General features: G+C 45.7%; 1 protein-coding gene across 2 annotated transcripts in view; it reads left to right on the top strand.

Moving 5' to 3' along the window:
* LOC141139104 (zinc finger protein 783-like) overlaps positions 1-15988 on the top strand; it is a 38653-nt gene that overhangs the window by 12812 nt on the left and 9853 nt on the right. For both annotated transcript variants that reach the window (XM_073624922.1, XM_073624921.1), the window contains exons 6-7: positions 3483-3587; positions 5311-5415. In XM_073624922.1, the coding sequence (XP_073481023.1) occupies positions 3483-3587; positions 5311-5415 (210 nt within the window). The remainder of the gene's footprint in view (positions 1-3482; positions 3588-5310; positions 5416-15988) is intronic.

Here is a 15988-nt window from a genome sequence, read left to right as displayed (position 1 = left end):
TAACTCTGACATACAGTGCCTTGAAAAAGTATTCACACCCCTTGAAATTTTCCAAATTTTGTCATGTTACAACCAAAAACATAAATGTATTTTATTGGGATTTAATGTCATAGATCAACACAAAGTGGCACATAATTGTGAAGTGGGAGGAAAATGATAAATGGTTTAAATTTTTTTTTTTACAAATAAATATCTGAAAAGTGTGGCGTGCATTTGTATTGAGCCCTCTTTACTCTGATACCCCTAACTAAAATCTAGTGGAACCAATTGCCTTCAGAAGTCACCTAATTAGTAAATAGTCCACCTGTGTGTAATTTAATCTCAGTATAAATACAGCTGTTCTGTGAAGCCCTCAGGTTCTCTAACAAACCTCTTAGTGAACAAATAGCACCATGAAGGCCAAGGAACACACCAGACAGGTCAGGGATAAAGTTGTGAAGAAGTTTAAAGTAGGGTTATTTTATAAAAAAAATATCCCAAACTTTGAACATCTCATGGAGCACTGTTCAATACATCATCTGAAAATGGAAAGAGTATGGCACAACTGCAACCTACCAAGACATGACCGTTCACCTAAACTGACAGGCCGGGCAAGGAGAGCATTAATCAGAGAAGCAGCCAAGAGGCCCATGGTAACTCTGGAGGAGCTGCAGAGATCCACAGCTCAGGTTGGAGAATCTGTCCACAGGACAACTATTAGTCGTGTATTCCACAAATCTGGACTTTATAGAAGATTGGCAAGAAGAAAGACATTGTTGAAAGAAAGCCATAAGAAGTCCTGTTTGTAGTGTGTGAGAAGCCATGTGGGGGACACGGCAAACATGTGGAATAAGGTTCTCTGGTCAGATGAGACCAAAATTGAAATTTTTGGCCTTAAAGCAAAACGCTATATGTGGCGGAAAACTAACACTGCACATCACCCTGAATACACCATCCCCACTGTGAAACATGGTGGTGGCAGCATCATGTTGTGGGGATGCTTTTCTTCAGCAGGGACAGGGAAGCTGGTCAGAGTTGATGGGAAGATGGATGGAGCCAAATACAGGACAATCTTAGAAGAAAACCTGTTAAGAGTCTGCAAAAGCCTTGAGACTGGGGGGAGGCTCACCTTCCAGCAGGACAACGACCCTAAACATACAGCCAGAGCTACAATGAAATGGTTTAGATCAAAGCATATTCATGTGTTAGAATGGCCCAGTCATAGTCCAGACCTAAATACCATTGAGAATCTGTGGCAAGACTTGAAAATTGCTGTTCACAGACACTCTTCCTGTAATCTGACAGGGCTTGAGCTATTTTGCAAAGAAGAATGGGCAAAAATGTCACTCTCTATATGTGCAAAGCTGGTAGAGACATCCCCGAAAAGACTTGCAGCTGTAATTGCAGCGAAAGGTGGTTCTACAAAGTATTGACTGAATACAAACAAACAGACTGAATATGTCAGACGAGATGTCATCATGGAGGAGTGGAAGAAGAAATCCAGCGGCAACCTGTGAAGCTCTGGTGAACTCCATGCCCAAGAGGGTTAAGGCAGTGCTGGAAAATAATGGTGGCCACACAAAATATTGACACTTTGGGCTCAATTTGGACATTTTCACTTAGGGGTGTACTCACTTTTGTTGCCAGCGGTTTAGACATTATGCTGTGTGTTGAGTTATTTTGAGGGGACAGCAAATTTACACTGTTATACAAGCTGTGCACTCACTACTTTACATTGTAGCAAAGTGTCATTTCTTCAGTGTTGTCACATAAAAAGATCTAATAAAATATTTACAAAAATGTGAGGGGTGTACTCACTTTTGTGAGATACTGTACATAGCTCTGCCATATTCTGAAATGCTGTATAGAGAATACTCAGCCATTGACAAAGGTATCTGCACCAGAGGAGCTTACACTCTATTGTCCCATTACAGTCACTCGTTATTATTGTTATATATTTATATATCTCTGACATATACCACAGTGCTGTGCGTGGAACACAACTGTTCATATTAGTCTTTGCACCAGAGGAGCTTACAATCTATTGTCCCATCACAGTCACACACTGTTAGTATTATTATACATGTATATATCTCTGACATATACCGCAATGCATTACAGAGCAGAGCCAGAGAGCCAGTCACATCAGTCTTTGTACCAGATGAGCTTACACTCTAATGTTCCACTACAGTCACACACTATTATTATACATTTATATATCTTTGACATATACCGCAGTGCTTTGCAGAGCCAGAGAGCCAGTCACTTCAGTCTTTGTACCAGATGAGCTTACACTCTAATGTTCCACCACAGTCACACACTATTATTATTAAGTATACATTTATATATAGTAGCTCTGACATATTTCATAGTGCTGTACAGAGAACACTGAGCCAGTCACATCAGTCTCTGTACCAGGAGGAGCTTACACTCTATTGCCTCCCCCCACCCACACTCACACTTTATTACTATTATTATAGATTTATATAGCTCCGACATATACGACAGTGCTGTACTGTGCCGCAAACACTGGGCTGTTGACATCTGAGGAGCTTACACTTTAACGTGCTCCGACAATCGCACACTATTATTGTTATGACATATACCGCAGTTCTGTACAGAGATTGAGCAGTACTTATGAGCCACTGGTCGTCTGGGCTCCTGCGTGTGGCCTTTAGGCTTTCAGTCAGGAAAGTGGCAGTGGGGTGCCAGGCACTGGAATGCTCTTTGTTTTCTAGCACCCACCACTGAAAGGGAGACTGTACTGTGGGCGGAGTTATCTCTGCCTGACCTGGGGGGGGGGGGGGGTAGAGAGTAGCGTGGAGGCCTGTGATGATCAATGGGGGGGTGAACTTTCAATGCCATGACCACCTACATTGGTGGTCAGTGGCAGTGAATATTTACAGTGGTTGTAAGGGTTTTTTTTTTTTTTTTTTTTTTTAAATTACAAACATGTCATACCTGCTCTGTGTGCAAGGGTTTTGCACAGAGTGGCCCCATACTCCTTTTCTGGGGTCCCTCAACAGCGCTCCTGGCTCCTCCTCTTCTCGAGTGCCCCCCGCGGAGAGCCGATTTCCATGGGGGCACTCGTGCTGGTGCGTTCCCGAGTCCTGCTGCTGCTTCCATTGACACAGACAGCGGGACTCGGCCCCGCCCCCAGCTCTCGTGTCACTGAATTTGATTGACAGCAGCGGGAGCCAATGGCTCCCACTGCTATTAATCTATCCAATGAGGACCCGAGACAGCGGCTGGAGCTGGAACGATCAGGTTCCGGTAAGTAAAAGAGGGGCGCCGGGGGGCTGCTGCAGTACAGAAGGTTTTTCCACCTTAATGTATAGAATGCATTAAGGTGAAAAACCTTGAGGGTTTACGACCCCTTTAACTTCAGCGTTTTTCTCTCTTCACTGTTACCATGACAGCTTTAGGACGTTAGGTGCAGGAGAGCTAGGTAATTCTCTCAGAGCAATATGATATGTTTATAGAATGTGCTGTGTTTTATACAGAGATCCCCATCCTGAAGCCGGATATCTGTCTGAGAATAAAGCCGGATGAGCTGGTCTTTGAGGCTTGTCCGGGACCGGAGCCCGGGGATACCGACAACGAGGCTGGTACGTGGTCAGGCCAAAGTGACTAACTGCCCGTTCAAGGGGATAGCTTAGATATATTTTTAAATATAGGTGGAGTTGGGTGGGCTCAGTCATCCCCTGGTTTCTATTATCTCCTGGTGACTCCAGCACTGAAAACCTCCTGACCTAATCCCTGGCTCTGTTAACAACCCAAAAAAACTTAAAACCAAACTCCTGACCGTCCTTTAAAACGTTTTAGAGTTGTGGAAAGTTTGTTTTTTAAATTATTACAGATCCCTTTCTTCCCTATCTTAGATCCATTTGTCAGGCTTTATAGATTTCAGAATTATATAAAACTAAATCAAAGGATCCAAGGCAGCCTAAAAGTTTCCATATGTCAATAGAAACATTGTTAGAAGTTCTGTCTCTTCCCCACTCTGCTAACAATACTTTCCTGCCGTAGATATGATGGGATTAGAAATGATACTTCGTCTTTAAACCAGGAGAGGCTGAACCTGGGTGGGTGATGGAAGCTCTACCGCAATGAAAGGGACCTCCATCCGTGATTGCCCTTCATTCACATGGATTTCAGAATCACATGTGGGCATAACCTAGGATGGTCTGCATTCAAATGTAATCTTCCTAGTTATATCTACTGCTCCAGACTGGTATTTGTTCATCCAGGGAAGCCATGATCTGCCTGCTATATAGAGAGAAGCCCAGAAACCCACTGATGACATCATGAAATTACAATGAAAATGGACAATGCCATGTTCTTACGCTAACAGTTTATATGTATCTAGTTATTTTGCCCATTCAATGAAACTTTATGAAACAAAAAGAAAGAAAACGAAAAGGGTGTTAATTAGAAAATGTCATTAGCATGTTGATGATGGGGGAGGGAGGAACCAGGAAAGGCAACATATCAGCAGATTAAACTTCAGCTTTAAAATTTCATCTGGGATGGTGGGGGAACATAATTGGCAAAGCTGGAATGCAAACCCAGGACTTAGCACGGTGATGGTGGAACCCATCATAGTGGGCACAGCAGGAAAGCAGACCTGGGAACTCAGCGCATGGATGGTGGGAGCGCCTCATAATGGGTACAGCAGGTGTACAAACCTGGAAATTCAGCACAGGGATGGTGGAGCCCCTCCATAATGGGCATAGCGGGTGTACAAACCTGGAAACTTAGCACAGGGATGGTGGGATCCCTCAAAATAGCCACAGAGGGTGTACAGTCCCATGAATTCAGTGAAGGGATGGTGGGGTCCCTCAGAATGGCCACAGCAGGTTTATAAAGCCAGGAACTCTGTGTAGGGATGGTGGGAGCTCTTCATATTGGCCACTGCAGGTGTGTAAAGCTAGGACCTCGGTGTAGGGATGGTGGGAGCTCCTCCATAATGGGCACAGCAGTTGTTCAGACCCAGCAACTGTAAGAACCCCCCATTATGGGCAGTAGGTAAGCAGACCTGGGTACTCAGAGCATGGATGGAAGGAACCCCTCATAATGGGTACAGCAGCTGTACAGACCCTGAAAATTGGCACAGGGATGGTGGGAGTCCCTCATAATGGTCACAATGTAGTTCAAAATTACACCCAAAAGAGTGCCCAGGAGATAAAAGAAACGTGTGGGTGGTTCATCTCTCCAGCATCCACCAAGAACTAAAATTTCAGGGTGGGCTGGTCCCTCCAAAGCCAATATCAGGGTGCGCAGAAGAAATGCATCTCAGGGTGATGAGACCCTCCTCTTATGTCCCGACAGGATCGGGTATCTCCGTCACCATAGAGAGCGACGCCGAACCTTTCTGGCTGAACGTCCAGGAGGCGGATACAGATAATGAGGAGATGCTGAGCGAGCACCATATGGGTAAGCAATGTCAGGAGTCTTGTCAGAGGAAGCCATCTGATCAGGATGGAGGCTGTGCTGAGGGCTCAGCTTTAGGCAGGCTTTCTGGAGTGGCCCGTGTTAAAAAATAAAATTGGTGCAGCTTTTTATTTAGCTTGCAGCTTTTTCTGAGGTGATGCAGCAGAACAAAAATCACATGGAAACCTTGGCACCACACTCAAATAAAAGGACATCCTATCTGTCATATGGAACACCCTTGACCAAATTCCAGATTTCCTCACTTCTGGTGGGTCCTTCAGTCTTGGTAGTAGTCCTATTGACGGAGACACCAGGAACACATCCACACCCACACTTATCTCAAAGACAACTGCAGATCCTGATATTCAAAAGTACCCATCATTAAGGTACTTCTGGTTATCAGCTACCTCTCAGATGTCCAGTTATTACTGGGAACTTAAAGGACAAGTTCACCTTTAGTAAACCGGTTCCTATAATCACACAAAATAATTAAAATGGTTGTAAACCTCAGATATGAACAAAGCATATCCCTCTATAGTGTGTACTTGTCTCAGTCCAGCACTAATCATCATATTTGTCTGCTGCCTCCTTCCTCTGTTGTCTGCATAAATCACTTCTGACAAAAAGGTGGTTACAGGGGAGGGGCCTCTAGCAGATTGACAGCCTCAGCTCTGTTCCTGTGTGCTGTATGGAGGGAGAGGTGTCCCTTCCCTCCAATCAGCTCTCAGACCTCACCCCAATGAGCTCTGCAGAGTGTCTCAGCTCCCCATCCCCTTTTTTCTGACCGTTCAGACAAGCTTTATAAATTATGGACTTTGAATGGATTCAGAGAAGAGAAGACAGCAGATTAACAGGTACCATGTATGTAGGAGGATTTGTTTCATCTCTGTGTATAACCTTGAGGCCAGGATGTAAAGATTTACATCTACTTTAATGGGGCCTGCAAACGAAGGAAATGAGCTGTCAGGGACATTTTCGGGAGAAAGGGTGCTGGGGTGTGCCACACAGTAAAGATTGCTGTAACAGGGACAAAGGTAAGTATTTAAAGCTCGTTTAAGGCTCAAAAACTGCCGCTAACCTCCGCTATTTAAAAAAAAAAAAAATTATCCTTGGCCCCACCCACCTGGTGCCATTTTCACCTAGGCGAGAATGACACGTCCCTGCTGCTTCAGCCTCCTGGGATCCCACGTCACACATATCCCAGGAGGCTGCAGGAGTTAGGGAATATAGGCAGCTGGTGGGCAGAGCTGCAGACATCATCGGATGATGATTGAGGTGGACCAAGATGATGGCGCAGGACCCTGCCTGCTGCACCTGATGGGTGGATCGTAACACTGGATCCGCTGGGCAGGTGGGTATCTGAATCCAGGACGATGCTTCATAACTGCTAAGTGAGTATTAAGCCCTCAGTCTTTTTAGCTTAACACATTGAGCACAATAAAATAAAAATTCCATAGTAAACTGTTTGTAAACTTTTACCCCCTTCCTGCCCAGGCCAATTTTCAGCTTTCAGCGCTCTCCCACTTTGAATGACAGTTCCACGGTCATGCAACACTGTACCCATATTACATTTTTATCATTTTGTTCACACAAATAGAACTTTCTTTTTGGTGGTCTTTGATCACTACTAGGTTTTTATTTTTTGTGCTACAATTAAAAAAAATGAAGATTTTGAAAAAAATAAAGTTTTTCTTTGTCTCTGTTATAAAATGTTGTAGATAAGTATGTTTTCTTCTTCACTGATGGGCACTGATGGGCTCTGATGGAGCATGCACCGATGAGGTGGCACTGATAAGCGGCACTAATATGCAGCACTGATGGCCACTGATAGGTGGAATTGTTGGGCACTGATGAGTGGCACTGATAGTCATTGATGAACAGCACTGATGGGTACTGATAAGAAGCACTGATGAGGAGGCACTGACAGGCATTAATGATGGGCACTGATTGGCATACCTGGTAGGCACAGAAGGCACTGGTTGGCATCACAGGCGGGAATCCCTAAAGGACCATCACTGATAATCAGTGCGCTGATTATCAGCACAGACTCCACCCTGTCAGGAGAGCCGCTTATCAGCTCTCCTCTAGTCGTGTCATCACAAGCACTAATAGAGGAAAGCCGATAACCGTCACTTCCTGGTTATGACGTGATCATCTGTGATTGGACAAGCCGATCACATGGTAAAGAGCCTATGTCATAGGCTCTTTACCAAGATCAGAGATGCAGTGTGTCAGAGTGACACACAGCACCAACGATCACCGCGCTGCAGGCACTCGGGGGTGTGCGCAGGCAGTTTATCCTGCTGGGCCCCCGCCGTTCGTCATTCTGCTATAGGACGGGCAGGAAGGAGTTAAAATTCTTACCCAAGCATATGCAGTTTACAACTTTCAGTGCTGCTTCCCTGAAGTAAGTAAGTCTGTCCCAAAAGTAAGACTGTTGTTTTTCAAGAGAATAAGCTATTCCACAGATGTCGCAGTTAGAGTATTGAGATAAACGATTTGCTAAAGACTGGGGTACTTACAAGGATCAGATTTTATCCCCAAAGGAAGGAAAAAGTTTGCTGTTACCACTTATACAGTATTAGATGGAATCTTCAGTTTGCTAGTGTATCTAAATCTGCTAGTACAGTGGTCTTGAATTTAAAATCACGCAGGTCTGGTCAGCAAAATTGTCTTCCTGCAGAGGTCTGAATTTCATGTTAGCACTTTAACACATCATAGCCCCCCTGTACATCACAGTACCTCCTCCGTACATCAGTGTCTTCAGCCAACCCTTCACATCAAAACCCTTTTTACATCACAGTCCCCAGCTCCTCTTTCACAATTTCCATTTACATCACAGTCACCCCCCTTTACATCAATGTCTTCAGTCCCCTTTCCACATCATAGCCCCCCATTACATCAGTGTTCTTAGCCCCCTTTACATCTCAACTCCCAATAACATCACAGCCCCCCCTTTCCCTTTTACATCAGTGTTCACAGATCCCCTTCACATCACAGTTTCCCCTCTAGAGAAGTCCTATAGTGTCCTCCGTTATCCTTCACATTACAGTGTCCCCTTTAGAGAAGTTCCATAGTGTCCTCAATTATCCTTCACATTACAGTGTCCCCTTTAGAGAAGTTCCATAGTGTCCTCAGATATCCTTCACATTACAGTGTCCCCTTTAGAGAAGTCCTATAGTGTCCTCAATTATCCTTCACATCACAGTGCCCCTTTAGAGAAGTCCCATAGTGTCCTCAGTTATCCTTCACATAACAGTGCCCCTTTAGAGAAGTCCCATAGTGTCCTCAGTTATCCTTCACATAACAGTGCCCCTTTAGAGAAGTCCCATAGTGTCCTCAGTTATCCTTCACATAACAGTGCCCCTTTAGAGAAGTCCCATAGTGTCCTCAGTTATCCTTCACATCACAGTGTCCCCTTTAGAGAAGTTCCATAGTGTCCTCAGTTATCCTTCACATTACAGTGTCCCCTTTAGAGAAGTTCCATAGTGTCCTCAGTTATCCTTCACATTACAGTGTCCCCTTTAGAGAAGTTCCATAGTGTCCTCAGATATCCTTCACATTACAGTGTCCCCTTTAGAGAAGTCCCATAGTGTCCTCAGTTATCCTTCACATAACAGTGCCCCTTTAGAGAAGTCCCATAGTGTCCTCAGTTATCCTTCACATCACAGTGTCCCCTTTAGAGAATTCCCATAGTGTCCTCAGTTATCCTTCACATCACAGTGTCCCCTTTAGAGAATTCCCATAGTGTCCTCAGTTATCCTTCACATCACAGTGTCCCCTTTAGAGAAGTTCCATAGTGTCCTCAGTTATCCTTCACATCACAGTGTCCCCTTTAGAGAAGTCCCATAGTGTCCTCAGTTATCCTTCACATCACAGTGTCCCCTTTAGAGAAGTCCCATAGTGTCCTCAGTTATCCTTCACATCACAGTGTCCCCTTTAGAGAAGTCCCATAGTGTCCTCAGTTATCCTTCACATCACAGTGTCCCCTTTAGAGAAGTCCCATAGTGTCCTCAGTTATCCTTCACATCACAGTGTCCCCTTTAGAGAAGTCCCATAGTGTCCTCAGTTATCCTTCACATCACAGTGTCCCCTTTAGAGAAGTCCCATAGTGTCCTCAGTTATCCTTCACATCACAGTGTCCCCTTTAGAGTAGTCCCATAGTGTCCTCAGTTATCCTTCATATCACAGTGTCCCTTTTAGAGAAGTCCCATAGTGTCCTCAGTTATCCTTCACATCACAGTGTCCCCTTTATAGAAGTCCCATAGTATCCTCAATTATCCTTCATATCACAGTGTCCCCTTTAGAGAAGTCCCATAGTGTCCTCAGTTATCCTTTACATCACAGTGTCCCCTTTATAGAAGTCCCATAGTATCCTCAATTATCCTTCATATCACAGTGTCCCCTTTAGAGAAGTCCCATAGTGTCCTCAGTTATCCTTCATATCACAGTACCCCTTTACACTGTAGTCCCCTTCACATCATAGTAACCCTAGTAATCACAGCCCCCCGCTCCCCCACATCACAATTCCCCTTGCAGTAATAGCCCCCCCCTTTCCTCCCTTACATTGCAGTCCCCCTTTTACTGGCAGCATTACTTGCACAGTATTACCTTAAAGTGGTTGTAAATTCTTACATATACCTAGTGAAGTGACTGTTCCTCTGGTGATACACAGAGATGAAGCAAATCCTCCTACATAAGTTGTACCTGTTTGTCTGCAGTCTACTCTTGCCTACAGCCGTTCAAAGTGCATAGTTTATAAAGCTTGTCTGAGCTGTCAGAAAAAGGGGTCAGAGAGCTGAAGTTACACTCTGCAGAGCTCAGTGAGTAGAGCTCTGACAGCTGATTGGAGGGAAGAGACACCACCCCCCCCCCCCCACCTTCACACAGCACACAGTAACAGAGCTGATGGTGTCAGTCTGCTGGAGGCCCCTCCCCTGTCACCATTTTCTCTTGGTGTCAGGAAAACTTGTCAGAAGTGACTCATGCAGATTGAGAAACGAAACGGCAGGCAGAAATGACACTTGGTGCTCTTTACTGAGACAAGTACACAATATAGAGGGATATGCTTTGTTCATATTTAATGTCTGAGGTTTACAACCACTTTAACAGGGCAGGGCAGAGGCGCTTATTAGCTGGGTGTCCTCTTCTGGGTCTTCCAGCTGGCTGCCGCTGTCATCTTCACAGCAGGGCACAGGCAGGAGGTGCTGAAGATCTGTACAGAGGGGTGGGAGCTGCCCAACTTATTATATTAACATAAATTTGTTAACTTGACTTCCGCTCCCTATGCAGATCTGCAGCACACCCCGCCTGTGCCCCTGCTCTGAGGATGACGGTGACGGCCAAGCGGGAAACCCACAAGACGACACCCAGCTAATAAATGGCACAGCCACAGTCTGGATAACACTGTCACTTGGTCCGGGTCAGGACCACGGCTGCCATTTAGTGATCCTTGAGCTAGTACTTCTAATGCCGCGTACACACGACCGGACATTCCCACAAAAAAATCCATGTTTTTTTTCCGACGGATGTTGGCTCAAACTTGTCTTGCATACACACGGTCACACAAAGTTGTCGGAAATTCCGAACGTCAAGAACGCAGTGACGTACAACACGTACGACCAGCCGAGAAAAATGAAGTTCAATAGCCAGTGCGGCTCCTTCTGCTTGATTCCGAGCATGCGTAGAACTTTGTGCGTCGGAACTGTGTACACACGATCAGAATTTACGAGAACGGATTTTGTTGTCGGGAAATTTGAGGTCCAGATCTCAAATTTTGTTTGTCGGAAATTCTGACGGAAAATGTCCGATGGAGCCTACACACGGTCGGAATTTCCGACAACAAGCTCACATCGAACATTTGTTGTTGGAAATTCTGACCGTGTGTACGCAGCATTACACTCCCTTCCCCCAGACTGGCAATGGTTCCCCCTGTGTTCCTTCATCCAGAGTGGGGGGCACTCTAATACAGGGGGTGTGGTACTGGCCAGATCACCAGGTGAAAACAGAGGAAAAAACCTAAAGAAAAGAAAATGAATGCAGCCACCACATCTAATGATCGGTAAGCTGCAATATTCTACATTTTTGGTTTTGGGTTTAGTACCACTTTAACAGCGCACAATGATGGGGCACTATTCCTTCCACTGATGCCAATGGTGGGGCACTATTCCTCTCACTGATACCAATGATGGGGCACTATTCCTTCCACTGATACCAATGATGGGGCACTTTTCCTTCCACTGATACCAATGATGGGGCACTATTCCTTCCACTGATACCTATGATGGGGCACTATTCCTTCCACTGATACCAATGATGGGGCACTTTTCCTTCCACTGATACCAATGATGGGGCACTATTCCTTCCACTGATACCTATGATGGGGCACTATTTGTTCCACTGATACCTATGATGGGGCACTATTCCTCCCACTGATACCAATGATGGGGCACTCTTCCTTCCACTGATACCAATGATGGGGCACTATTCCTCCCACTGATGCCAATGATGGGACTCTATTCCTTCCACTGACACCAATGATGGGACACTATTCCTTCCACTGACACCAATAATGGGGCACTATTCCTCAAACTGACACAAATGATGGAGCACTATTCCTCCCACTGACACCAATGATGGGACACTATTCCTTCCACTGATACCAATGATGGGGCACTATTCTTTAAACTGACACCAATGATGGGGCACTATTCCTCCCACTGACACCAATGATGGGCCACTATTACTTCCACTGATACCAGCAATGGGGCATCCTTCCTTCCACTGATACCAATGATGGGGCACTATTCCTCCCACTGACACCAATGATGGGACACTATTCCTCCCACTGATACCAAGAATGGGACACTATTCCTTCCACTGATACCAATGATGGGACACTATTCCTTCCACCGATAAAAATAATGGGGCACTATTCCTTCCACTGATACCAATAATGGGGCACTATTTCTCAAACTGACACAAAGGATGGGGCACTCGTCCTCCCACTGATACCAATAATGGGACACTATTCCTTCCACTGATACCAATGATGGGACACTATTCCTTCCACTGACACAAAGGATGGGGCACTATTCCTCCCACTGATACCAATGATGGGACACTATTTCTTCCACTGACACCAATGATGGGACACCATTCCTTCCACTGATACCAATGATGGGACACCATTCCTTCCACTGATACCAATAATGGGGCACTATTCTTTAAACTGACACAAAGGATGGGGCACTATTCCTCCCACTGACACCAATGATGGGGCACTATTACTTCCACTGATACAAGCAATGGGGCACCATTCCTTCCACTGATACCAATGATGGGGTACTATTCCTTCCACTGATACCAATAATGGGGCACTATTCTTTAAACTGACACAAATGATAGGGCACAATTCCTCACACTGACACCAATGATGGGCCACTATTACTTACACTCATACCAGCAATGGGGCACTATTCCTTCCACTGATACCAATGATGGGGCACTATTCCTTCCACTGACACCAATGATGGGACACCATTCCTCCCACTGATACCAAGAATGGGACACTATTCCTTCCACTGATACCAATGATGGGACACTATTCCTTCCACCGATACAAATAATGGGGCACTATTCCTCAAACTGACACAAAGGATGGGGCACTATTCCTCCCACTGATACCAATGATGGGGCACTATTCCTTCCACTGATACCAATGATGGGACACCATTCCTTCTGCTAATACCAATAATGGGGCACTATTCTTTAAACTGACACCAAGAATTACTATTACTTCCACTGACAGCAAGGATGGGGTACTGTTCCTTCCATTGATACCAAAGATGGGTATTTGCGCATCGAGGCCTTCGGGTAAGACTGTGTAGATTAAGCGTTTTAATAAATAAATAAATAAATGGGGTACTATTCCTTCCACTGATACCAAGGACGGGGCACAATTCCTCCTACTGATCACAGGCGCTATGTCATTTTTTTGATCAGTCCAGCCCCCCTAAAGTATGAAGGACAGTAAACTGACCCTTTGTTTAAAAAGCCTAATCTTCTGATCCTCCCAGCACACGACCGGTCCCTGTGGCTCCTGCCCCTCCGTGGTCCAGTGGTCTTGTGTGGTGGACTGTCCCTGACGTCATCATGCCCATAGATCGTCTCTGGGTGTGTAGACATCAGGAGCAGTCCACCGCTGGACGTGAGAGAGCGTTGTTTTATGGAGGATCAAAGGATGGGGGTGAGTAATAGGCTCCGCGTGCACCCCTAGACAAAACAAGCAGTTAACCCATTCAGTGCAGGCACAGCCCCACTGCATGGGAAACAAAAACATTTGCTCAGAGTTGGGCTTTAACTTAGAGAACTGAGGGAGTACAGGGGAGTGTCTTCCTATCCTAGTCTATGGGGCTGTGTGTTTTATTGATGAACACAGTGTAGGGGACACAACGCAAGTCTCTGCATGCAAGGGCGACTCCATAGGATGCTGCAAGAGAAAGGAGCCATTCTGAAACAGGAAACCTGGGCACCAGCTTAAACTGGAACATGGGCAAGGATTAAAAGATAAAGAAGCTGCTTGCTCAGTTAGTGATTAACCACTTGCTTACCGGGCACCCCCTTCCTGCCCAGGCCAATTTTCAGCTTTCAGCACTTTCACGCTTTAAATGACAAAAATGTCATGCAGCACTGTACCCAAATTACATTTTTATCATTTTTTTTCACACAAATAGAGCTTTCTTTTGGTGGTATTTAATCATCACTGGGTTTTTTTATTTTTTGGTAAAGAAACAAAAAAAGATGGAAAATTTAAAAATTAAACAATTTTTATAATTGGTGGGCACTGATGAAGGAGGCACTGATGGGCTCTGATAGGTGGCACTGGTGTGCACTATGTGCCACTAATGGGCACTGATAGAAGTCACTGAAGGGCACTGATAGGCAGCACTGGTGGGCACTGATAGGTGACACTGATGATGAGGCACTGATGGCCTCTGATAGGCAGCACTGGTGGGCACTATGTGCCACTAATGGGCACTGATAGAAGTCACTGAAGAGCACTGATGGGCACTGATAGGTGGCACTGGTAAGTGACACTGATGGGCACTGATTGGCAGCACTGGTGGGCACTGATAGGCGACATTGATGATGAGGCACTGATGGGCTCTGATAGGTAGCACTGGTGGGCACTGATATGTGACACTGATGATGAGGCACTGATGGACTCTGATAGGCAGCACTGGTGGGCACTATGTGCCACTAATGGGCACTGATAGAAGTCACTGAAGAGCACTGATGGGCACTGATAGGTGGCACTGATAAGTGACACTGATGGGCACTGATTGGCAGCACTGGTGGGCACTGATAGGTGGCACTGGTTGGCACTAATTAGCACTACTGGTTGGCACAGATTGGGGCCAATGTCCCTGTAACAGAAGCCAGTTACCAGCTTTCTTCTCTCCTCACGCTGATTGTAAAGAGAAAAAAAGCAGATAATGTTTACTTCCGTGATCAGCTGTCATTGGCTGACAGCTGATCAGGTGGTAAAGGGCTGCTGTGATAGGCCCTTTACCTTGCTCTGTGATCAGCTGAGTCCAAAGGACTCTGTGATTACGGGAGGACGACTATGGATGCCCCCCCCGGCACTGGAAGCCCGCGATGTAGCCGTCTTTCTGCTATAGCGTGGGCGGAAAGTGGTTAAATGAGCTACTGAAAGTTTTTAATATTACGCAGGCATTACAAAGGGGGAATTATTAAAGGACAGGCTCATTAAAAGTGAACCTGTCTATTGACTTGTATTTAAAGCCAATATTTTTTCTTTATTTTTGGAGTAGGGAAAGGTTAGAGACCCCCTGTCAGCACTCTCCTGTAAGTTGGGGGCGGCCTGATGCCCCCTTAGTGGAGGGTTGATGCTCGACACCCTAGGCTGGCACGAACAGGGTTGTATGATGCTGGGCTCATTCATTGTGAAAGAGGACTGGTACTGGTAAGTCTATAGGTCCTAGAGCAGGGGTGGGCAACCTGTGGTTCTCCAGCTGTTGTGGAACTACATTTCTCATGAGGTATTGCAAGGCTTGCAGCTGCAAGCATGACTCTACATGTCCCATGTGGCATTGCAAAACTGACAGTTACAATTACTCCTAGAGGCATGATGGGACTTGTACTTCTGCAACAGCTGGAGGACCCCAGGTTGCCTACCCCTGCCCTAAAGAATAAAATGGTGGGTGTTGCAATTTTTTATGTGGCGTGGAATTTTTTATTTTTTTTGAAACAATACACTTTAATGAATTTTATTGCACACAAGAACAATATAATGTTTCCCCCATAAAATATAAAAGAGGATGTTATGGTGAGTAAATAGATGGCAAATATGTCACTCTTTAACCTACTGCGGACCAGCCGCCGTCACTATACGTCGGCCCCTTTAAGCGGGATAGCAGGCACGCGTGCGCCGCTGCACTGCGGGGGTGCCGATGCTCGTGGCTGATGGTTGCGATGACCGCCGGCCACGAGCGATCGCGGGCACGAGAAGCAGAACAGGGACGTGTCTGCCCTAATGTCACAGTCCTGAAAA

The sequence above is a fragment of the Aquarana catesbeiana genome, linkage group LG04 (genome assembly GCF_042186555.1).
Source record: "Aquarana catesbeiana isolate 2022-GZ linkage group LG04, ASM4218655v1, whole genome shotgun sequence".
Classification (NCBI taxonomy): Eukaryota; Metazoa; Chordata; class Amphibia; order Anura; family Ranidae; genus Aquarana; species Aquarana catesbeiana.
This window is presented reverse-complemented; position numbering and strand designations above follow the sequence as displayed.